Here is a 25,630-nt window from a genome sequence, read left to right as displayed (position 1 = left end):
CAGTTAAGGTTCTAGACTGACTACATGGACTCTGCCAACTCCCTAAAACTATAACCCAGAAGAGGTCTCTAAACATGTGGTCTAACAAGAAGCTACATCAGTATCACCAACTGTGGAAGTTTCACATATAAGTTTCTAAAACTTAACTGAGACCTATTGGATCAGAATCTCTTGAGTTTACAATCAGTATATTTAGCAAATTCATGATAAAAATATATAAAAATGTTAGAGGGCCCATGACCAAAAATAGGTTAAGAAGCACTAACACTGAATTCTTGTAAAATCAAGTGATACTTCTTACATCCATGGACAATTTTTTTTTTTCTTTTAAACATCTTAAGAAAGGCAAATGGTCACATGCAGGGCTGCATTTGAATGTGTCTGAAGTCTTGGAACCTTGACTACCCTATGTTCTCCTACAAATGGACCCTGAGAGCTTGTCTGGAGGTTCTAGCAGGGATGTACAGCTACTTGTATACCCTTGACCAAAGAACGGTCCTCCTCCATTGGGGCAGGTCATCCTCTTCAACCAAGTGTGCAGCTTCAGGAGGCACACATATGGAGTGGTGAGGGATGGAGGGGACACCCGCCTAGGCAGCCAGATCAGCTAAATCAACCCTGATCAATGAGGTGACAGCCGTCACAGCCAGATTGCACTCACATCCTATATCCATGAACACTGATGATCCTAAAAGTTACTAGACTGTCTTGCCCCAGGTACCTATTTTAATCACAATATTCTTATAATAAGCACCCACAAGTGATATTCACTCAAAATTTTACACTGGAATTAGCCGTCTTTGTCCCTTGAACACCTAGTTTGTTTTTACCTTAAAGACTTCAGTGAATCATGTAAGTAACCTTGCTCTTAAGTGTTGGCTATGGAAAAATTCAGAGTCAGATTTGTAATACTATGGCATAAAATTTGTGTATTAACTTTATGGCTGAATTCACTTTTTCTACTGTTCCCCCTGAGGGAAGAGCATGCAAATATGAAAGAACCATAGAATGTTTTCTTGACTATGACATGGAAAATCATTATATATCCTCTTAATTAGAGGATACTTTATAATGTCAACTAAGTCTATTTCCATTAGCAATTTTGGCAATTCATAAAATTAAACATGTATAAATCTTGCAATTAAAAATCAAAAAGGCACAGAAGACTGGAGTAAACAGGTGTTTGAAGTAACTTAAATACTGGTTAGACTCTGAAACCTATTAGCGATGGCAAAATAACAGGAAACACATTTTGGTTCTCCTGTTTGATGAAATACACAAGATTAACTTCAGAAACATTTTCCCCTAATACTGAACTAACGGAGGAATTTGAAAATTGAATGTTTTCTACTAATCTTTTATAGCCAAAAAAATGCTCACGCAATTCTCTGGCCTATTTTTCGTTAAACAGAAAAGCATATCATTAAATCATAATTAAGCAGGACACCAAATCTACTATCTACAGAAGAGTATGCCTTCTCAATAGGTGAAGGGTCTTTCAAATTATGAACTCTGATTTGTAAACACTTCCATTGGCTAACTGAAGCCCTCCTCATCTCTACTAATTTGCTACAAAGTCGCTTCTGCTTTCATTTTTACTCAGAGTAACAATAGGCTGAACTCACCAATGGTTAGTATATCTAAGACTATCTTGACCACTGGCTCTTTTTCACCAAGAGGATTTCAACATCTGCCATATCCCTGCCCCTCTATCCTTTACTCCTTTCAGCCCAACTCATCCCCTCGCAGGCTTTCTTCTTCTCAAACATACAACTGGGCTATAAGGAGGCCAGTGGGGAGCTGGCCACGAGGGATACCTGAAGGAGGCGTATTCCAGGCAGAGGAAGCAGTCACCCTTAAGACCCTAAGGGAGAAGCATGCTTGAGGCATTCAAGGCAGAGCAAAGTAAGGATGGATGAGAGAGTAAGCAGATGAAGTCAGGGAAGCAAAAGAGGTTTGGATCTTGCAGGACCTTGAAGGCTATAATAAAGACATTCGCTTCTATTATAAGTGAGATGAGGAACAAAGAAAAGATTCTGAGCAGGCAGGGACATGACTGATTTACATCTAAAAAACTTCCTGGGCAGCCCAGGTGGCTCAGCGGTTTAGTGCTGCCGTCAGCCCAGGGCCTGATCCTGGGGATCCAGGATTGAGTCCCATGTCAGGCTCCCTGCATGTAGCCTGCATCTCCCTCTGCCTGTCTCTGCCTCTCTCTTTCTCTCTTTCTCTGTGTCTCTCATGAATAAATAAATAAAAATCTAAATAAATAAATAAATAAATAAATAATAAATAAATAAATAAATAAATAAATAACTTCCTGACTGCAATGTTAAAAATACATTACGAGGGGCAAAAGCTAAAGCTTAGTGTAAGTTTCGGAGGCAAGGTGAGAGTGACAGTGACTTGGACCAGTATAGCAGCAAAGGCGGTAGTGAGTAGTAGTTACATTTTGTTTTAAAAGTGGCACTAAGTAGGGATTTCCCAATGCATCTGGGATGAAAGAACAGAGTAAAATATGACTCTAAGGCTTTTGTCTCATCTATCAAGACTCACAAAATGAAGTCCACTTTAGTAGCCCAGCCCATGTCACCAATCTAAACTTAAGTCTACCTGTACTTGTGGGAAAACCTCATTGCCAAGGAAACCTAACATCAATCACCATCCTCCAACTCTGTTTTAGTTAGCTTATTTTACTCTAGAAGAGGCCCTGCTTGCCTTATATGTTGCCAATGTTCTAATCAATCAGGCCCTGCTTCAGTACTGCCTCTTCTAACATTCTATAAAACTTGCCCTTGCCCCAAATCCTTCAGGAAGAGTGCTCCACAGGTTGTTAGACACTGTACTCCCTCAACCCATTGATCATCTTCCCTGGAATCAAGGACATCAAACTCATTACTGAATTCTTTCAGTTGTCATCTGACATGTCCAAGAAGCACGGCATTATCATCAACTGGAATGGAAAACACTGCACACAGAACAGACTAAGAAGGAAAGCCTTGGTGTTTGGTTTCAGACGGGTCACATTTGACAGATCTACTAAACAGCCCTTTGAAGATGTCGAATAGGCAGTTTCATAAGTAGCTTTACAACTTTAAAAAAAGGCCTAGTCAGGAAATTAAAATATGGAAGTCACTGGAGTACAGATAGGTTTTAAAACTCGTTACTGGACCAAGGCAGTGAACATAAGAGAGAAGATGACCCAGGCCCTAGGCATCCAACATTAAGAACTAGGAAAGGAGACAGAAGGAGCAACCACAGAGGTAGCAAGTAAATCAAGACTCCAGAATTCCAGAAACCAAGGGAACACAGTGTATCAAGAAAGGGGGAGTGATCAAGCTTAGCTCATGCTCCTGAAAGATTATGTAAGAGGACTACTGAAATAGCAATATGGAAGTCAGAGACTTCATATTAATCATATAAAAGCACTTTTCATAGAGCAGTAAGGACAAAAGCCTGACCGGAGTGGAATTAAGAAAAAGAAAGAAAAAACTGGAAAAGTACAGACAACTCTTGGCAGTTTTGGTGTAAAAGAGAGCACAGAAATGGCACGGGAGCTGAGGAGGGGAGAGGGAGTCAAAAAAAATTTTTAAGATGGGATAAAGTACTATTCTACTTTAGTTTTCATACTGATGAGCATATTCCTGGACATAGTATTGACGATGTGGGAAAACAGGAGGGAAACAGCTAGAGAATTAGAATTTAAATTTAATTTGCCTTGGGTAGGCAAGAGGGAAAGGGGCCTATAGTGCACAGGTGGAGGAAATGATCACACATTGAGAGGGGGAGGCAAAGCAGGCATGAGTAGATGTTGGTAGGAGGGGAGATGATAATGATGTAAGTGCCACTCTGCAAAATTCATTTTTGATTGCTTTGATTTCTCAGTGATATAAAAAAAAACAAAAAAAAAGGAAAAAAGCCTTGGAAGACGGGGTGGGAGGTGCCAGAATTCTGAGAAAAAAGATACGAAACAGATATCTAAGGAAGTAGAATAAATGACTATGGACGTGTGGTGGGGCTCACTTATAGACTCTGATCATGGACTTAATAGCACCGATGTGTCTTTTTTGCCTCCAACATTCACACAGGTGCTGCCACAGAAAGGTGGAGAGATGATTTTACAAGGGTTATGGTTTTCCCAAATGAAATTAGAGAGGAGCAAGGAAGTCAAAGTGTATTCAAGGGAGTGATTACAATGACTGGACAGAGAATAAGTGCTGGTAACACTGGAGGAGAAGACACCAGGATGGTAAGCAACAGAGACTCTGACTTCCAACCATGATGGAATAACAACAGCCAGACTTCCCCTCCTTCCTCAACAACTAGAGACCCAAAGGGGAGTACAAGACACTACTTCCTGAGAAAACCACTGTAGTTGAGCCCTGCAAATGCCTAACATACCACCTAGAGAGTTTCCAAGCCTCAGCACAGGCAAGAGAATCCAAACAGCCTGGAAGTTTCATTCAGGAGCCAGAGTTTGGAGAGGACAAGGTGACAAAACTTTGTGGTGCAGACAGAAAAAAGAGCTGTACAAGAAAGGGAGCTCAGGAAATATACAGAGAGGTCCCTCTGAGCCCTTGACTGAATTCTGACTTGCACAGGCATATAAGAAAACTATCAGAGACTGGAGAAAGGTCCATTAGAAAGGAGTAGACAGAACACTCAGCAGGGCTCATAATAGTTTGCATCCCTATCAGCCAGAGTAGAAATGCTCCTTAACGTTAGGGAGAGTCCTCAGAAAGGCACTGCAACTATAGTGGAGCCAAAGTACTCCTATGTGAATGTTGTTCTAGACCCACTCTAACAAAACTCAAAAGTAATAAGCTTCAAAAAGATCAAGCTGATTCCAAGTAACTTAATTGTGTCAAAGCCAAACCCAGAAATATTTAAAGGATATTTGAAAAAGTCAGGCCCCCAAACATAAAACACACAATGTCTAACATCTAATCAAAAATTACCAACCAAGCAAAGAAGGAAAATAGAACCCATCATCAAGAGAAAAACCCATCAACAGAAACTGACCCAGAAATGACATGAATGATAGTTTTAGTAGAGCATAACATTAAACCAGCTACTGTATATTTCACATGTTCAAGAAAATAGAGGAAAGCATGAACATCCTAGAAACAAAAGATTTCTAAAAATGAGTATCAGGGAGCTGTGGAACAACATCAAATGACCTAACTTACAGATAACCAGAGTCTTGGGGGGGGGGGGGCGAGGGGGAGAGGATATCTGAAGAAATAAAAGCCAAAATGTTTCCTAATTTGAAAAAAACTATACACTCACAGATCTGGGGCACCTGGGTGGTTGAGCATCTGCCTTCCATTCAGGGCGTGATCCCGAGGTCTAGGGATCAAGTCCCACATTAGGCTCCTTACAAGGAGCCTGCTTCTCCCTCTGCCTATGTCTCTGTCTCTCTCATGAATAAATAAATAAAATATTAAAAAAAATAAACTCAGATCTAAAACACTGAACAATAAGGTGGTAGAATCAATTAATTAGAAGCCCTAGTAGAGCTAGATTTCTGGATTAAGAACATTAATGTGAGTCAAAAAGATAGGAAGGGGTAATCAGAGTAGGCTGCCTGACACTGATGTTATAGAAGGGTGAAATTTGTAAAAACTTCTTATTTTTATTGTTTTTGTTTAATCATTCCCTTACAATATTGTGTACTATTTCTTTCATTGCAAATATATGGCATTTAGCTAATCTGGGGTTAGTCAACAAATTTTTTTTTATTTTTTATTTTTATTTTTTTTTAATTTTTATTTATTTATGATAGTCACACAGGGAGAGAGAGAGGCAGAGACACAGGCAAAGGGAGAAGCAGGCTCCATGTACCGGGAGCCCGACGTGGGATTCGATCCCGGGTCTCCAGGATCGCGCCCTGGGCCAAAGGCAGGCGCCAGACCGCTGAGCCACCCAGGGATCCCTCAACAAATTTTTTAAATGGTAACTGTGGGGCGCCTGGGTGGCTCAGAGGTTGAATGTCTACCTTCCACTCGGGCTGTGATCCTGGGGTCCTGCGATCAAGTCCACATTGGGCTCCCCTCAGGGAGCCTGCTTCTCCCTCTGCCTGTGTCTCTGCCTCTCTCTGTCTCTCATGAATAAATAAAATATTTTTTTAAAATGTAATAACTGTAATATAAAAGGATTTCCTTTTGCTTATCTCTAAATAGCTTCCTTTACATTTTGATGAGTAGTTTGAATATCTATTAACTGTAAATAAATTTCAGCTCAGCTATTTATAACTTCTATTATTTAACTTCAGTATAAGCTTCAACGTAGCTCATTCCATCACTTTGATCATTTTACTTTATAATATCTGACTACTAATTATGTGTCAGGTACTATTTTAAATATTCACAAGTATTAATTCATTTAATCTTTATAACTTCCCTTTGTATTTGGTGATTCTATTATTCTCACTTTATAGATTAAAAAATCTGTACACTACACCCTGAGATTAGGTTATAGACATTAAGTGGCAGAGTTGGGGTTCAAATCCGAGCAGTTTAGTTCTTTAGAGCCCCATCTTTTTAAGGTTTTATGATTTTTTTAAAGTAATCTGTACACCCAACATGGGGCTTGAACTCATGACCCAGTGATCAAGAATAGCATGCTCTTCTGCGTGAGTCAGCCAGGTGCCCCTGCTAGAGCCTTATTCTTAACTACTCCTTGGATCTTTCCTGAAGAGTAAGAGAAGGCCTTACAACCTATGGGCCAGAATCCAACCGTGGAGTTAATTTCATTAACAACAACAAAAATTGCAAGGGCACCTGTGGCTCAGTAGTAGAGTAACTGTCTTGGGCTCAGGTGTGATCCCAGGGTCCTGGGATTGAGTCCCACATCAGGCTCCCCCACAGGGACCCTGCTCCTCTGTCTGCCTGTATCTCTGCCTCTCTCTGGTCTCTCTCATGAATAAATAAAGTCTTAAAAAATAATTAAAAAATAAAAGAAATAAAAGTGCAGGAAAAAATCTATGATTATAAAAAATCAGTGGCAATTATCTAAAAGCCACAAGGCAGAAACACCACTACATAAAAGACATATTTATCTTTAAATATGGTGCAGGAGAGAACACTTCTTCAAAAAAAGCTAAATATCTTTTTCCAGGGAAATGAGAAATTTCAAACTACACTTCCCTTTAAAATGTTTAGTTTTTTTATAGAGAAAAGAATTTTTAAACAAATTCTGATAGTGCCCCAATTTTTAGAAACGTAAACAACTAATTTTAAGGGGAAAAAAAAGTAACAGTACTGTGAGTCTGAACTTATTTGGGGGGCTTCTTCATCATTCATTTATTCATTCAACAAATATCTTGAGTGCCTCATGTACTTGAAGAATGATGCTAGTCATTGGGATTTTCAAAGGAAGATCTTCAAGAAACTCACATTCTAATACAGTTTTTTCTTAAATGGTGGTTAACAGACTCCTGGAAGGAGGATATATTTTTGAGGCTCAAACCTATAACAATAAATTCTTAATTTTGTTTTCAAAAATTAAATAAGATGCTAATATAAGTAGAGTCTGAATCGTGTGTATGACCTTATAACCAATCACTAACCATAAAGAAAACTTTTGATAAACTGTACAATATTAAAAATAAAAACTTTTGTTCCTGAAAAGATACCATTAAGGAAGTGAAAAAGCTACCCACAGAGAAGAAGTAGTTATTTCTAATACATATATCCAAGAAAGGCTCTTATCCAAAATACGTAAAAATTCCTAAAAATCAGTAAGAAAGGAAAAATAATCCAATCCCGTCCCCTGGCACAACACTAGAACAGACCCTCCACAGAGCCAGTATCTAAATGGCCAATAACTATATGAAAAAGCACATATCATTAATCATCAGAGAAATACATATTAAAGCCACAATGAACTATCACAACATACCACCAAAAAGGCTCAAAAAGAGAAGGACAATACCAAGTATAAAGAAAATTTAGAGAAATCAGAACTCTCATCCTTTTGCTGAGTGTAAACTAGTACAACTATTTTAGGAAACTATGTAGCAATATCTATAAAAGCTAAACATGTGTAATATGTGAAACAATTTCACTTCTGGGTATACTTCCAAATGAGCCACATACATATATCTACCAAAGACCTATAATCATATCTCTATACTCAATAGTAAAAAAATATAAACAACTCAAATGTCCATCAAAGCAAGATGGATAAAATGTGAAATATTCATAATAGGGGCATACTCCACAGCAACAAAAATTTAACATGTAGTAATATAGAGGAATCTCACACACATAATGGTGAGCAAAAAAGTCACAAGAGTGCACACTAATTCATATACAAAGCACATCTACAGTTACTTAGAAGTCAGCAAAGTGATTACCCTGGGGAGGGGGTTGCAATTTAGAGATTAGGACAAGGCAAGAGAGAGGGGCCTTTCAAGGGTACTGTTAACATTCTATTTCTAGATATGAGTGCTGACCATACAGGAATTTTGCTTTATAAAAAAATGTATCCAGCTATACATTTATGATTTATAGGCATTTCTATATATATAGGCCATATTGCAAATAAATCCTGCTTTAAAAATGGTCAACCTAGTGTTGCTCATTTAAACATTAGTTTTTAAATGTTGTATTTAATTAGTAACTATATTTTAATTGTCAAAGAATTCTGAGTTCAAGGAATTTATAGCTAGTTTTACATCTATACATATTAAAAATGTTATAATAGCTTCCTCTCTTCTTTCCTTCCTTCCTGAATAATTCAGGAAGGATGAATCTCATAGTGATGAGATTTCTCATTGTCAGAGAAGGAAGTTACTTATATGGAAAGAGAAAAGGATAGAAATGAGTTTACTGGAATTGGAAGGACTGGGATGAACTCACTGATTTTGATAATATATAGAAATTAGCTCCAGGGGGATCCCCGGGTGGCTCAGCGGTTTAGCGCCGCCTTCAGCCCAGGGCGTGATCCTGGAGTCCCGGGATCAAGTCCCACGTCAGGCTCCCGGTGCATGGAGCCTGCTTCTCCCTCTGCCTGTGTCTCTGCCTCTCTCTCTCAATCTCTGTTGTGTCTCTCATGAATAAATAAATAAAATCTTTAAAAAAAAAAAGAAAGAAATTAGCTCCGAGTGTGTATGTGCACATACATATGTGTACATGTGTGTCCTAGCTCAGCCCAATGGGAGGGCCTTGGAGAAGCAACACCCCAATAGCAATTAGCATACCTAGCATCCAGATCTTGATTTCTCAATACCATATTCCATGAAAAGGTTCCTTAGAGAAAATGTTAATTCCAAGGTTGGGGCAGAGATGATCCTGGAACACCTTTTTGTGTCAGAAAGTAAGAAAGTATTTAATCTAAGCAAAATAAATGACAGTAACAGATTATAACACATAAAATAAAACTCTTTGGATGGGGGGAAAATGTAGTCATTGGCTATTGGCATAATTACACTTAATCCTAAATGATCAGCTATAAAATCATTGAGGAAAAACTGAAATGGAGTCTAGCAAAAAGCCTCCACAATAGTCGATACAAGCAATTACACGATGAAGCCCTACACGGAGGCAAGGTGCTATTGGTGAGATGTTCATGAAGCAATTTTGAAAGAAAAGAATTATGACTTCGCCATTTACCAACTGTGTGACCTTGAGTAAGTTACTTATACCCTCTGTGCTTCAATGGATTTAAAAAAGCTATCTATGTGCAAGGGTTGTCACAGAATTTAGTAATACATATAAAATGTTGAGAAATGTGGATGAAATAATTAAATGTGATATTAAGTGCTGGCTATCATTACTACATTAGGACTCTTATCCTAACTACTTTGCTTCTAATTCTCCTACAGTATCAGGATTTGGTGGTAGTTAGACGTAGGAATGAGAGAAAAAGTTGAAAATGACTCAACAAGAGCAGTATTAAGGCACTAGGCTCTCAAATTACTTATCAGTAGAGCTCCCTTACTGGTACTCCCCAATGTAATTCAAAATACAAAGGATACTAAATTCTAAAAAATAGATTAGAGGGCAGCCTGGGTAGCTCAGCGGTTTAGGGCCACCTTTGGCCAAGGGCATGATCCTTGAGACCTGGGATGGAGTCTGTCAGGCTTCCTGCATGGAGCCTGCTTCTCCCTCTGCCTGTGTCTCTGCCTCTCTCTCTCTCATGGGTAAATAAAATCTTTAAAAAATAATAAAAATTTTAAAAATCATAAATAAAGATTTTTAAAATAAAAATGTTAAAATTTTAAAGATTCTAAAAATAATAATAATAAAAATTTTAAAAAATCAATATAACCACACACAGGTTGTCTTTTTTTCTCATTTTTTTAAGGGGAGTAGGGTACCGTAAACATGTGGGGGTTTTTTTTGCCTATTGGGTAATGCAACACAGCTCTCAGTTTTCTTACTTGACTGAGTAGCTGATAGGGCACTGACCATAGAAGAAATGCCGGGAGAGAATGCATTTGAGTTGAATGGTTTGGAAGTAGTACCTAAGTTCAATTTGGGATGTACTGTCCAATAAAAGCAAATGCTGAAGTTCCAACTCCTGGTCTGCATTTCTTTTTCCCTTTGTTCCCTGTTCCTCTTTATTTTAAATAATAAAAGTATACTTACTACTAAATTGTTCTTTACTTAAGGTTTCCCCTCAAAGCTGAAGAGGAAAAAAAAATCACTGTCAAGTTTCTCAGAAACAATTAGAGGAGAGATAGGATAAAAACAGTAAGGGGAAAAAAAAGGAAAGAAAGAAAAATAGGTGAAAAAAAGGCTTAGCTCCCTTTCGTACTCTAATCAATACAAAGAAATCAAGATCTCTTCATATTACATGTTGGTTACCGAGAACCAGGTAAAATACATTCAGCTATATCTAAAAAGTATTCCCTAATGGAATAATCAGTAATAAAGCAAATTGGTGGTCAAATCCTACAATCTTTTCTACAGCCACAGTGATCGTTTCAAAGAAAAACAAGCATGTTTTAGGAAAAAAGCAAATTACAGATGAAAAGTTTAATTTTGGGGGGGGTGCCTCGGTGGCTCAGTCGGTTAAGCGTCTGTCTTTGACTCAGGTCATGATCTCAGAGTTCTAGGATGGAGCCCCACATTGGGAGTCTGCTTCTCCCTCCCCCTCTGACAACACCCGTGTGTGCACTCTCTGTCAAATAAGTAAATAAAATCTTTAAAAAAAAGTTTAATTTTCTGTAATGTGTTCAGGGTTGGGGAGATATTATAGGACAGTAAGGAAAAATGCTATATAGATCTTTCTAGAATATGTTATTTTATTTTTTTTTTAATTTTATTTATTTATTCATAGAGACACGGGGGGGGGGGGGGCAGAGGAACAGGCAGAGGGAGAAGCAGGCTCCATGCAGGGAGCCCGATGTGGGACTCGATCCAGGGTCCCCAGGATCATACCCCAGGCTGCAGGCGGCGCTAAACCGCTGCACCACCAGGGCTGCCCGAATATGTTATTTTAAAAGTTCTGTGCATTTCCTATTGAAATTCAAGAGTGGTTTTTCTTTTCTTTTTTTTTTTTTTTAAAGATTTTATTTATTTATTCATAGAGACAGAGAGAGAGAGGCAGAGACACAGGCAGAGGGAGAAGCAGGCATCATACAGAGAGCCTGACGTGGGACTCGATCCAGGGTCTCCAGGATCAGGCCCTGGGTTGCAGGCGGCGCTAAACCGCTGCGCCACTGGGGCTGCCCCAAGAGTGGTTTTTCAAACAGTGAGTTCATCTGCAATAATTCCATTTTATTTAATCCCAAGAAAAAGGCAGGTACATAATTGTGTGCACATATAAAATCTGGTACCATGCTAATAGTAATGCTTGAACACACAGAAGTCAAAAAAACAGAAAAGTCTACTATCTTGTGAAATATACTAAAATAGATTTTTAAATTACTTACTTTACAACAAAATAACACAAATGATGACCTATTGATTTGCCCTGAAATGTCCAGAAATCCCTATATAACATATAGGACAAAACATACCACAAACTATAGAAGCAATCACATAACAACAACTTATAACGATGTCAAATGTTGCATTTGGAGGTGCCTGGCTGGCTCAGTCAGTGGGACATGCGACCTTTGATCTCAGGCTTTGAGTTTGAGCCCCACACTGGGTGTATAGATTACAAAAAAAAAAAAAAAAAACTAAAAAAAAAAAAAGTTGCATTTGGAAGAATTGTTACATTACTGTACATGTTCTTGTAATATCTTCATGATGACAAACATACAAAAAAAGTTAAAGGACAAGCTGAGGAAAGACAAGAAATAATGACATGGACACAATTAGTAGCAATTATTTTTATCACTTGCATGTTTTCATGCCCAAATATTCTGTGACACAGGGAGGTTATTTAAGATTTGTATTTGTTCCCTCTGTGAAGTTTCTAACCTATTATGAATTATATCCAATGATGGCATTCTAATTACTTTACAAAAGGAATTCAGTTTGTGTATTTTAGGTCTTCCATGTAAATCAAGAGGCTATTTGAATGTGTGGGCTCCTATATGGTCTATGAGCCACTAATGCTCCCACTTACGTGATTTTAAAACCACCTGTGAAATCCCCATTAATCAAGAGAACCACAAAACTCAAACATCTATTTGAATCCTTGCAATTCTTGCTATGTTCAGCCATACTACCCTTTTAAACATGTTCCTCAAATAAGCCAAGCTCACCACAGCACCTCAAGACCTTTGCCTAGAAGAGAATGCAGATCATTCAGGTCTAGTGTCAATGTCCCCTCACTAAGGCCCTCCTCAACCAAACTAAGAAAACTGTCTTTCCCCCATTCCTCTCTGCAGATCTACAGCCAAGGGCTTAAGCATATAGATTTAATTTGACTTTGAGATTGAAAATTTTAATTTAGATTTACAGAACTTTTTTAAAAGACCAGAAAATTAGAGATGGAGTTGAAATGTAATCAAGTGGCAGGGAAGAAAATTCAAAAGAACATAGCTGAAAGCAATATTTAGGGGAAAAAATCATTTCATTGTAAGTAAAATAGTGCCCCCATCTTCTGAATACTCTTGATTATACTGTTTCCATCATAGCTTGTTTCTACAAAACCTGCCCAAATGTGTCAGTATTTACACATTTGAATATAAGCTCCAAAGATTAGGGACCTTGTCTGTCATATTCACTACTGTATCACATTTAGAATAGTATCCAGCACAGAATAAATGCCTATGTATTTGTGGAATGAACTCCATTAACAAAGATCATATATCCCTGATATTATCTGGAAATACTACAGGTATTGTGACCAATGTTTTTAACCTGAGCTGTCACTTGTTCACAGAGCCTATCAGGCACTAAGTTTTACTCTATCTACTACTATATGCCAAAGCACAAGTAATGGCTTTCTGTCACAACTGGGTTCACCAGGACACGTAGCAAAATATCTAGCAAGAAACCCCTGCCTTTGTCTGTATGTCTTCTCCACCCTTCTTCTCTGCCCACCAGATGGAGGTCTAGTGTCCTCTTGAGACCACCTGCAGTATAAAATTTCCCTTTTCTAGTCCACTGATAAATGGCTGATCTCTCAAAGTTTCTTCTAAACTGTCACGTTCTGGGCAGCCCAGGTGGCTCAGCAGTTTAGTGCCGCCTTCAGCCCAGGGTGTGATCCTGGAGACCTGGGATCGAGTCCCACGTCGGGCTCCCTGCATGGAGCCTGCTTCTCCCTCTGCCTGTGTCTCTGCCCCTCTGTGTGTGTGTGTGTGTGTGTGTCAGGTTCTGTCTATAGCAGTAATATACATCACCTCCAGATTATGGCATTGTTCACTTATTTTCACAGAACATGAACAATGCTCACGTTTACATTTATCACAGATTTATAATAACTAATTTAGTTCACCAACACCCATAAGCTTGTATTCCTTGTCTCCCTAGGTCAGGTCAAATGTAACCATGTCTCAAGAACAGAACAGGAATGAGGGCAGGTGGCTTGAGGGACCATGTGCCTCTTACATGCCCATTCAGAAGGGCAATTTCCCTGAACTCAATAAAAACTGACAAGTTAGGTTCTAAATCTCACTTATGTTCGAAAAGAAATTAAAAAGAATCATGCAGTTGTGTATCTTAACCCTTCACTGACAACATTTACCTCTCAGTAATCACGTCCATATAGTTCCTTGCCAAGCATGTTCCAGACTCCGTGCCTTTACGCTGGTGGTTCCTGTTTCCTCCACCTGCAGATCTTCTCCTAAATATGTTCATGGTTTGTGCCCTTGCTTCATTCACGTCTCAAGTCCAAGGTCATCTCCTCAGAGGCCTTCCCTGATTAGCCCATCAAAAATAACACCCATCTCTCTCTACCCTGACCCCAACGGTTTTTCTTTATAGCGTATCTGACCTATGTATTTGCTTATATGTTTTTTGTCTCTCTCTCCAACAGAAATATAAGCTATATAAGGCAAGAATTTGCCTAAATCACCAGCTGGAATTAGAAAATACTAAATACTTATTGAATGAATTTATTTGCCAGAGATTTACTGATTCCCATTAAGGTTTCAATGAATATGGGGTCTTTGGCACATATGCCCCTCATTCATGACCACCTCACAGTCAGATTTTGAATACACATAAAAGTAATGCTGAGTAACAGGTTTTATGTATAGAGTCGAGAATAAATTGAGGGCTTGACAGTATCTCTGCTCACATATTTTTCAAATATTCCTCACCATCTACAGAACTTTATTTCAAACTTCTTTGCCTGGTATTGAAGACCTTTCACAGCCCATGACTTTCCCTTGTACTCTTGTCTCCTAGTGTTTCCCATATTCTGGGTCACTGTACTCTGACAACTTCAAGAAACACCGTTCACAAGAAGCAGGCAGTCCTGCTTCCAGCACAGCCAAACTAATCTCTCTACTCCCACTGAAATCTACCCTAATCACCACCTACAAGTCTACCCAGTCTTCAAAATCAAGCTCCAGTGCTTGATCATTCCACCAGAAATGATTTCCTCAGTCTGTGAGGGACCACATAGCATTTGCTAAAACTCCTTAAATTCTTGCCTTAGAGAAAATCATTAGCACCTTTTAATCTCCTTTAGTATATGGTGAATTCCCAAAGACGACAGAGGTTTTACACATCCTTGTATTGTTCATCGTGAATAATAAGGATGTATCTAATGAAATCATTTTAATAATGAATTCTAGAGAGACTCTGAATCTCTCCTTTATTATTTCCATTTTCTTCCCTCTCAAAAAATAAAGTTTCCACTGAGAACAGACAGCAGCATGCTTCCTATTTCAGTTTCAAGTTGGGATTCTCTAATGGACTGGTTTTTATACTTCTATCCTCTTCTCTCTCCCTCTCTCTAGATCTAATTACAAGGGAACAGAACCAGAAATTCCTCCTTTTAACCAATTAACACCAGGTAGTAAGCATCTACAGTGCACAGAAATATCACTAGACTTCTCTCTTTTTTTTTTTTAAAGATTTATTTATTTATGATAGACAGAGAGACAGGCAGAGACACAGGAGGAGGGAGAAGCAGGCTCCATGCCGGGAGCCCGACGACGTGGGACTCGATCCTGGGGCTCCAGGATCGTGCCTTGGGCCAAAGGCAGGCACCAAACTGCTGAGCCACCCAGGGATCCCCTAAGACTTCTCTTTTTAGGCAATTATCACTCACTTATGAAGCACCTACCATGAGTGATCACCACAACTAATGGTTAAGGCATCAAAAGATTAATAAAATAAAGTCCCTGCAATAATGGGGCAATCGACCCTGAAGGGGAGTTAGATATGTAAATAGACTATGCAACTAATATGTAAGGCATAAAGCAAAAGAAAGAGATGCAGTGCTATGCCTGTGCAGAGTAGGCAACAATTTCAAATGAGGGAACTAAAAAGGGAGGAATTTGGGCTAATGGTCTTAATAATGAAATGGATTTTAACAGACCAATACTGAGATGGTGGTATACTAGTGAACCAACAAGGACCCAGTCAGGTAGAGGCAGGTGTGTGTGAGAGGCGGACAGAGGGGGAAGAAGAAAGGAGGGGGTAAGGGAGACAGAGAGATATTAGGGAGAAGACCCAACTGGAAGGATATCAAAGAATTTGAACTATCAAAGGTATCCAAGCAGGAAAGTGATATGGTCAGAACTGTGTTTTGGTCCAGAGCTCAGATTAGAGTTAAGAGATAAAAATAGTGAAATCATGGGAGTTCGGACTGCCCCAGAAACAGAAGTACAAAGATAGAATAGGGCTGAAGATTAACTCCTGAGAAACAATCACACTGGGGAGGAGAGGAGGGAGGTCAGTGAAAACACCAGTGATCTGAGAGATAGGACGTGACGGAGAGAATCTCATAAAAAATCAAAAGGGAGGTGGAGATGGTCATCCAGGTATGGGAGAAAAATCTCATTTGGCAATCAGGAAGTTGCCACTGCTCTGGAGATTGGCAGCCTGCTTCACCATGAGCATCTGGGGGTACGGGGAGGGTAGAGACACAGTAAATTGGGGCAGAAGGTGAAGAACTCCACAGGCAGCCGTGGGGGCTGCCTTCCAGACAACCAGGGGAACCGAGGGCAAGAGGAAACAAGGCCACACAGGTCAGGTTTCTATAAGGAGATGTATGAACTTTCTGACCTCTCAGGAGTGAGAAGAAGGAGACTGAAACAGAAGAACAGAGATGTTGCTGCCAGGTTCTGGGGAGAGTAGAGACTGAAGAGCACTGGAGGAAGAACACAGCAAGCACCTGGAGACTGAAGGGAACCAGAAGAATCTGTAGCACTGACCACAGAGTGAAGAAGGGCACTCAATCCACAGAACTGCGCACGGCAACAAGCTAAGAAGTAAATGGGGGTTGAAATCTAGCAAAACAAGATTTAAACAACCGGTATTTGGAATAGGATACTCAGCTAGAAATGAAAAAAAAGAGCACATAGGCCTAGATACTGTAAAACAAAGGACACAGAATTACATGTTAAAAACAAACTTAAAGGAGTCATATTGAAAAATTTAGGAGATATAAACCCCCTCAATGATCAAGCAATTGGTCATTATTTACAACAAAATATACAACACAAATCTTTATATAATCAAAAGATTTCCAGAATCCAGCCATAATCTACCTGGTTTATATAGACAATACAATCATTATTATATCAAATTCCAATATTTAAAAAGTGGTTTTTATTGCTTTGCTCTCTGACTTGTAAGTTTCCTATCAAAGTTCTGAATCTTGTTATCTTTCGTAACACATTAGCTACCCTTCCAAACTGTCATCCACAAACTCAATGAACTTAACTCCACCCAAGTTACTGGCAAGTAGGAAGAAAACTTATTTTTTCAGCAGGACACTAAAGGCCTCCCTTCAGGGTTGATGATTTATCACTTTTTCTTCAGGTACAGCTGTTTATGATAATTAATCCAGTTCTAATTATATTCTCATCTAGCCCACGTTTCTCTATTTCGACCACAAGACATGATAATTCTGTCAAATATACTCTTGTGAAACCTAACTGCATAATGTCTAAGGCATTTCTCATACAAACCAGTCTGAGTCCTATCAAAAAAAGCAAATGAGGCTAATTTGGCCGCATCCCTGTCAGCTCTATCTTTATTCAAGGTATCCCCAGACTTGAATTTAAGTGATTCTATGAGTTATGTTATGGGTCTGTCCTGGTAGGGTCTCATTGCATTTCTCCAAGACAAACTTTCCACTTTTTAATTAGCTACTTACTTCTTTAAGTATGAATGAGACAACCCCCTCCCTATTCCCAATATGGAAAGAAAAAAGAAAAAAAGTTTTACTGGCCATCTTCAACATGTAAGCTTTTGATGGTATTGACAGAAAAATCAAACGTCTTTTGATTAATGTCCATGATAGGACGTTATTTACATGTATTTAAAATCACATACTATGTAAAATAAGATTCAGAAATTCTTTCTCTCCCTTTTCAACACCTCATAAAACAATTCCATCGAAAATTTTCCAGTGTATCTATGGCATCTGTCTTCATGCTCACTAGAGTGAATGAATCATTTACCTGTTTTTTTCAAAGCATTATCACCTTCCTTTAATTTATAAAATTTGTCTGAGTTGCAGAACTTTTTGAATCCTTGTGACCTTTTTCTTTTTTTTTTCCCTTGTGAACTCTTTAACCTAAGTCCTAAGTGCTCATTTTCTATACATTTGAGTGGTTTCTTTAATTCTATAGATGTGTGTTGGCTATGTATATTCATAATCTCCACGAGGTAAGCACTCACTAGTGTTTACCCAAGTAGCTTCAGATGTGCACCTTCTCCAAACAATCCTTTGTAAGGCTTCGTATGGAGTACAATACAGTGACTTGCTCCTTCCTGAGACAGAATTTTTGAGGGAAAAAGATCTTGCTTTACATCCAAGTAATCAAGTCAAAGAAAGACAAAAAAAAAATCACAACGAATCAGGAACCCAATTACTTTTCAAACGCTTCAATGAATAACATTAGCTACTGCTTATGTAAACATCTGAGAAGCTCCAACAGGAGTCTTTAGAAAGTAAACAAGTTTTCTCTCTGAATCTACTAGAACTTTGCTATCCTGTTCTAAATTCGTTTTCTCAGAGAAGCCACCGCGGTAGTAATCCTGGTTATTTACGGGGACTGTGTACTAATTCAGTGCCAGTCACTGTTTTAAGCATTTTACATACGTTAACATCGACCTTAACAACGCTCGTGAAATAGGTGCTACTGATGGTGCCATTTTACTGCTAAGGAAACCTAGGCACAGAGAAGTTAAGAAACTTGCCCAAAGTCACACAGCTTCTAAGTGGCAGATAGAGTTTCGTGCTAAGCCCCTCCTCCTTTTGAAAGAAGACAGACTGCCTGTTAAATTAGTAAAATTCGGTCTACTTTTCATAGAACAGTCCCATCAGTTAGGCAATTATCGGTAGTGGAAAGGAGTCCTACGTGAGGTTGCAGCCTACTTCTCTGTATTTTCCATTCTGTCTGTTGTCCCTGTGCCCTGCGTTCCTATTCCCCTCCCGGCTTTCTGCCCCTCTGGGCCTCCATCCCCGGGGCCACCCCACTGACACAGACACAAAACTAACTTTAACCCTGGTCTTGATCCGGTGGCGGCGCGGAGCTCTGAAAGGCTGGGAGCGCCTCCCCCGCATCACCGGACGGCGTGCTGCCCTCGGGCTGCGTGCGGGGTAGTTTCCCGAGGAAAAACAGAAGAAATAGGAACTCGGGCTTGGGAGCCACGAGGGAAGCACAGCGAGCACAGCGGGAGGGCGCGAGCGCGGGGGAAGGCACCGCGAGCTGCGCGCCCCGGAGTTGCGTGCGCCGGGACGAGGCCCACAGGCACGGGGAAGGCGGGGGCCAGTCGAGGCCGAGACCCCCTGGGCAGCGCCTCCTCGGGTTTCCGGTTCGCTCGCCTGGGACTCTCGCCGCAAGAAGAAGCGGAGCCCGCGGAGAGCTGCGGCCCAGCGGGTGAGCGCCCAGCATCTACTCGCGTCGGGGCCACAGTGGCTCCCGGGCCTCTGCCCACCCCGCACCGGGGCCACAGCGGCTCCCAGGCCCGGCCCCGGCCCCGTCCCCGTCCCCTGCCCTCCCTGCGCCGGGGCCCCTGCCCTCGGCCGGGCTCCCGTCCTCCCGGCTCCGGGGCCCCTGCCCCTGCCCGCCCCGCCCCTGCCCTCCCCGCGCCGGCCCCCGGCCTCCCCGCCCTCCCCGCCCCTGCTGGGCAGCCCCCGGCCTCCCCGCCCTCCCCGCGCCGGCCGGCGGGACGGACCGTCCGAGCCTCCCGGCCCCAAGGCCACAGACCCGCGTTCCGGCCGCCGGCGGCCACTTCCCCGACCTCCCCCGCGGCGGACAACCCCCGAGCCCTCCCACCCTTGGCCGCCGAACCCGAACCGAGCCTCCGCCGGAGAGCCAGCGCCGGCGGCCGCGGAGTCCGACCCGGGCTGGCCGGAGGGTCTTACCTTTAACAGATTCGACGTCGCCATGTTCCTTCAACTTCGCCTCTCGCGAGACGGCGCGAGATTTCGTGGCGCTCGGGGCCAGGCCCCAGGCGGAGGCCCGGCTGCCCAGCAGAGCCGAGCGGCCCGCGGGCCGGCACGGGGGGTGCACGGGGCGCCGCGGGGGCGTGCCCACAGCGCTGACCTCGTCCCGGGCACTGGAGCGGCCTCGCTCGTCCCCCTACATGGTCACCGGGGCTTGCCCACGCCAAAGAGCTCATGCAAACGCCCGGGGAGTCGGCAGCGGCGAGTGGGGAGGAGGCAGCAGGAGGCGACCTGACTTGCACGAGGAAGCATCGACGCCGCGAGCACCCCCGATCCTTCGGATTAGCCTTTGTGGTTCCACCCGCGGCGGCCACCCGCAACGAATTTAGCTCGGCTTAGGCCCGGCGGCTCGGGTTCCGCGGCAGCGTCACGTGACGCGGAGGGCGGGGGCGCGCTCGGGAGCGAGCCTAGGAGCCGGGCCGCCGCGGCGGGCGGGCGGCAGCGCCCCCCCTGCTGGCGGGACCGGAGAGCTTCCCTGCGCCCCGAACCGCTACCCCCACCCCGGGCCCGGGCCCCGCGCGTGCAGGGGGCGCCGCCACCCCCACCCGAGGCGTGGACCCTGCGTGTGCAGCGAGCCGGTGTGCAGGGCGCGCCGCCACCCCCACCCGAGGCCCGGACCCCGGGTGTGCAGAGGAGACGCCTGTGACGGCTCGCTCGGCTTGGGTTCGGCAGCTGGGTCCGTAGGAACTGGCACATCGAAGGCGTCCAATAGATGTTTGCTGAATGACTGAATGAGTCACTGCACGCGCAGAAGTGACAACTATTAATATTTCCAACCCAGAGTGCCTGGCGCTGAAAATATCCATGCAAGGTTGTTCAGGCACTGAGTAGTAATGTTGGATTTCCTGAAGGCACATGATCCTAGAAGGTACTCACCATAAAACTCCAAGCTTTGGCCTTTTAGACCAGGAACCACTGGTTCGGGGAAGAGAATATAACTCGCGGTAGAACCTACACACAGTGTCCCTGGTTTTTATATCATACATGTTTACAAACAATATTCCTTCCTACATTCATAATATTTTAGGGGAAAAAGATAATAAGATCTATGGAGCAAAATGCAGCCAGGAAGAGGCATGAAGTTTGCAACGTTGCAGAGAGAGACCCAAGCAGGCCTCCCTGGGAAGATGCCATTTTGAGCAAAAACCTGAAGGAGGTGAGGGGCGAGGCCAGGCCCCGTGTGCAGGAGCATTCCAGACAGGGGATGGTGGGTTGGCAGGTTGCCCAGAGTGTGGCAAGAACAATGAGAAGGTTGGTGTGTGGACCGCAGAGGCAGAGGAGAGCAGATCATTCAGGGCTTGGTGGACCCCCCATAAGTAAGCACTGGCTTTGGTTCTGGGTGAGACAGGCTATACTGCAGGCTTCCGAGCAGAGGAATGGCAGGATCAAACTCTCTCTACCCTGTAAATCGTAAACAGAGCAGAAGGGTCATGTAGGAAGCTTCCCCAGTATCTCCTTACATAACACATGATCGTGCCACCTAGGTGTCCTCACTCTGCAAATGACTTCTTAGAGTGATCTAGGCATGATTCAACCATGACAGGATAATAGAACAAGGACTCAGATCCACTGGGCCTGGGATGTCCTGGCAGAATGATAAGGGAGGGCTTGTAGAGGTGACCTGACTGGTACAGTGATCTGGCCAAGGTCACACAGCTGGGTCAGAGAAAAGGCCTAGTCCACAATAAACGATGTAATCAGTTATCTTTGCCAGGGAAACTGGGTTTTATCTTCAACCCTAAGCCAACTCCACTGCGCAATTTAAGGTGTAAATTGATAACATTATAATCAACCTGATGCATCAGTAAGATGACAGGCTGATAAAGTAATTGCGTTAATTAATGGTTGACACTGCCTAAGACTCCAATTAAGTATTTCATACTTGTTGGGCTGCCTGTTAAGTACTAGGCACCAAAATACAGGATTTAAATGAGCAGAGAAGACCCATGCCATCTTGAAGCTTATTGTCTAATAAAGGAGCTGGATGTTAAGTATAGTTACATCAAATATTATTTAATTGGGGGTGTCTAGCTGGCTCAGTTGGTGGAGTGTGTGACTCTTGATTTTAGGGTTGTGAATTCGAATCCCAGTTTGGGTGCAGAGAAATTACTTAAATCCTGCATTAAGGGCACCTGGGTGGCTCAGCAGTTGACCATCTGCCTTTGACTCAGGGCGTGATCCCAGAGTCCTGGGATCGAGTCCCACATCGGGCTCCTGTGGCCTGCTTCTCCCTCTGCCTGTGTCCTTTCCTCTCTCTCTGTGTGTCTCTCATGAATAAATAAATAAATTTTTAAAAAATATATATACTCTCGCAGTCCTTTTTAGACATAATAACTAAAAAGTCAAAGCCTGTGATTTGTAAGAAGCAAGAAACAAAAAGTTTTTTGCATGCAAAGATAGTATGTAACGTTTTACCAACATACAGCTTAATAAGAGAATTGGTGAAAACCTAGAGGGACAACAAACCTAGAGCGTTTACAAGATTTGGGGGTGAGAGGAGAGAAACAGACCCAAGAGTTGGGGGATGGCCGTTGGGCTTCCCAGACCCCTGGAGAGCACACAGAAAAAGAGCCCACCTCAAGACTGCACCACTGCCTAACACCAAGAAGACGCATGGGGCCAGCCCTAGGCCTAACCCAGACATGAATCCAACCATGGCCCTGTGTCAGCTTCTATTCTTATTCCTAAGCCTGAAGATCCTTCTTTGCTCTGCCAGGGAATGTCACACATTACCAGAGCTAAGCCATCTGCTGGTAGCCTCTCAGGAAGGCTATGTCAGAGGGAGCCGCCTTCATACATCTTGTAAGACAGTTGTCTGTGCCTTCAGTCAGCGCTCAGCCCACGGCACTACTTTATACAGATGACTCCCTCTTCCATGGCCCCGAACACTTCTTTTTTTTTTTTTTTTTTAAGATTTTATGTATTTATTCCTGAGACACACACACAGAGGCAGAGACATAGGCAGAGGAGAAGCAGGCCCCATGCAGGGAGCCCGATGTGGGACTCAATCCCGGGTCTCCAGGATCACACCCCAGGCTGAAGGCAGCGCTAAACCGCTGAGCCACCCCGGCTGCCCTGAACACTTCTAAACTCCATTCCCACCTCCAGAAAGTGGGGCCTCAGGCAAGATGGGTGGCTGGGGCAGGGCGTGGGAAGGAGAGGAGAGCCCGGCTAGCAGCTGCGTAAGACAAAAGAGAACCACCCCGAGATTTCCACCCACAGGACCAGGTCAGGAGTGAAACTTCCACAGCTCACTTTATGCACATCACTCGTCTTGCAAATGTCTTCAACAACCCAGTCCCTTTCCCCACCCGTCATGCAGAAGCAATATAGTCACGACCTTGAATAAACCCTTCTATCTTTTCCATGCCTACACCCAGGGAGCTGAACATCACCAAAGAGCCCAAAACCAAGTCCAGTGGTTTCTCTTGAAACTCCCAGACTTAGGGGGGGCACCTGGGTGGCTCAGTGGTTGAGCATCTGCATTTGGCTCAGGTGGTGATCCCGGGGTCCTGGGACCAAGTCTCATATCGTGGTCTTCAGGGGAAGCCTACTTCTCCCTCTGCCTATGTCTCTGCCTCTCTCTGTGTGTCTCTCATGAATAAGTAAATAAAATCTTAAAAAAAAAAAAAAAAAACCTCCCAGACTTAGACCTCAGATGAGCACGTAACACAACCCAGTAATCCTGGCATGTTTGTCTCCAGTAGGTTTACTCTTCCATTCCATTCCCTCGTACACCTACTTCATTTCAAACCTCTTACTCCCCTGCCGCCTCCGTCCATACTTCACTGCAAACATAAATGGCATCTTTCTTTTCTCCTCCACCAAATCTTGAAACTACCATCCCTCCATTTGCAATTCTTTTCCCTGATCGAACTATATTGGCCAGGCATCTACGCCAACTCAGGACCAATGCTTCTTCCTGTATTCTGGGTCCTCCCTCAAGGGCTCCCTTCTCCCAGCACACTTCCACCTCTCTTGTATCGTCAATTGTTTTTCCACTATCCTATGTCATTCCCATCCCCATAAAAAAAAAAAAAAATCAGTTCATAAGCATTTTCCACCTTGAAAGAAAAGAATCCCTCCTCTGACTCTCTTGCCAATTCTAATGGTCATTGCCCTGATCTTACTGCTCGGCACCTTTCAGTGGCGCTCTCCACTTCCCTGTCCTGAAGCACTCTCCTCACTTGGCCTCCATGACGCCAAATTCTCCTTTTTGTTTCCTATCGTCTGGTCTGTCTCTTACTGCATGGCTAGCCCCTTCCCTGCCACTTCACCTTGATGGTTGTAGTTCTTCTGGGCTTCATCTTGAACCCTCTTCTCTCCACACGTCTCCTTTAGTGATCTCATCAAGTCTCCTCATCTAAATATCACCTATAATGCTGAGAACTTTCAAATACATCTTTCCAGCTTCGAACCTCTCTCTTGGATTCCTGATTCATATACCCAACCACCTGTTGGTCATCTTCAGATCTCATAAACATCTCAAGTATGACACGTTGAGAGGTTGAACTTTACCTGAGCCCTATACTCCCAGAACACAGTGATGGTTAATCCCCTCAACATTTTGTTCTCCAGAAGTGGCTTCCTACAAAGAACCACCCTTCTCCATATACCTTAAACTGTCCATTCTTTTTAAGGATTCTCATAAAACTCACAGATGATGCCCTCATTTACCTGTGACAAGGCCAGACACAGGGCCTCAAATTCCTATTCTTTGTCTCATAATGATTAGCTGAACTGTTTATCACCTCCTGCAACTAGTCAGACATAGAGACAAATGATTTTCGTTCAGATGACTGGCTAAGACTCCCCCTGATTTATTAATGTACCCCAAACTGTCAGAGCACCCCATGAATAACTTACCTACACTTCCAGGCAAAACCATCCTGCTAAGGCACTCTGATCTTGGATCTGGCATGCTCTCCCCATTGCAATAGCCTGAAAAAGGTTAGCTTCCTTATTCGCCTGATGTCATTACCTTTGCCAATGAGCGAAACAGAACTTCTGATTCTTGTCTCTGTTCTCTGCCATTTCCATACCTTGACCTGGTCTGCACCTGCTCCTCTCTCACTGCCGCCCCTCCCCCCCAAGGCTTCTCTCACTCATTTTATTTATTTATTTTTTAAATATTTTATTTATTTATTCATGAGAAACACAGAGAGAAGGAGAGACAGAGACACAGGCAGAGGGAGAAGCAGGCTCCGTGCAGGGAGCCCAACATAGGACTCGATCCCAGCTCTCCGGGATCACGCCCTGGACTGAAGGCGGCGCTAAACCGCTGAGCCACCCGGGCTGCCCACTCGCTCAGTTTAAAGCACCTCCACCCAGGTGTTAGGGTCAAAAACCGAGCATCATTCTTCCTTCCTCCTTTCTCCCCACCCCCTACAATCAACGTATCAGCAAATCTTCTTAAGTCTGCTTCCCAACATATTCTGGATCTGTTCATTCCACTCCACATCCCCTGTCATTACATTATGACAAGCCAAGGCAACTTCAGCAGATCCTTAACTATGCTTCTCAAATCCGTGCTCTCAACAGGTGTTATAGGTTGGAGCCGGTGGAAGGATCACCCACCACTTGCTATGTTGTAAATCCACCAAATGATACATTAGAGAGCCTGGACCTAATTTGGACCACTGAAGGA

At 42.8% G+C, this 25,630-nt stretch overlaps 1 protein-coding gene across 1 annotated transcript in view; it reads right to left on the bottom strand.

The window, feature by feature from the left end:
- CUL5 (cullin 5) overlaps positions 1 to 20,370 on the bottom strand; it is a 94,718-nt gene extending 74,348 nt beyond the window's left edge. The window contains 2 exon segments of the mRNA XM_077893333.1: positions 19,903 to 19,929; positions 19,932 to 20,370. Of these exon segments, the coding sequence (XP_077749459.1) occupies positions 19,903 to 19,929; positions 19,932 to 20,159 (255 nt within the window). The 5' untranslated portion in view covers positions 20,160 to 20,370.
- Between the last annotated feature and the right edge of the window lie 5,260 nt (positions 20,371 to 25,630).

This window comes from Canis aureus, chromosome 3 (genome assembly GCF_053574225.1).
Source record: "Canis aureus isolate CA01 chromosome 3, VMU_Caureus_v.1.0, whole genome shotgun sequence".
Classification (NCBI taxonomy): Eukaryota; Metazoa; Chordata; class Mammalia; order Carnivora; family Canidae; genus Canis; species Canis aureus.
This window is presented reverse-complemented; position numbering and strand designations above follow the sequence as displayed.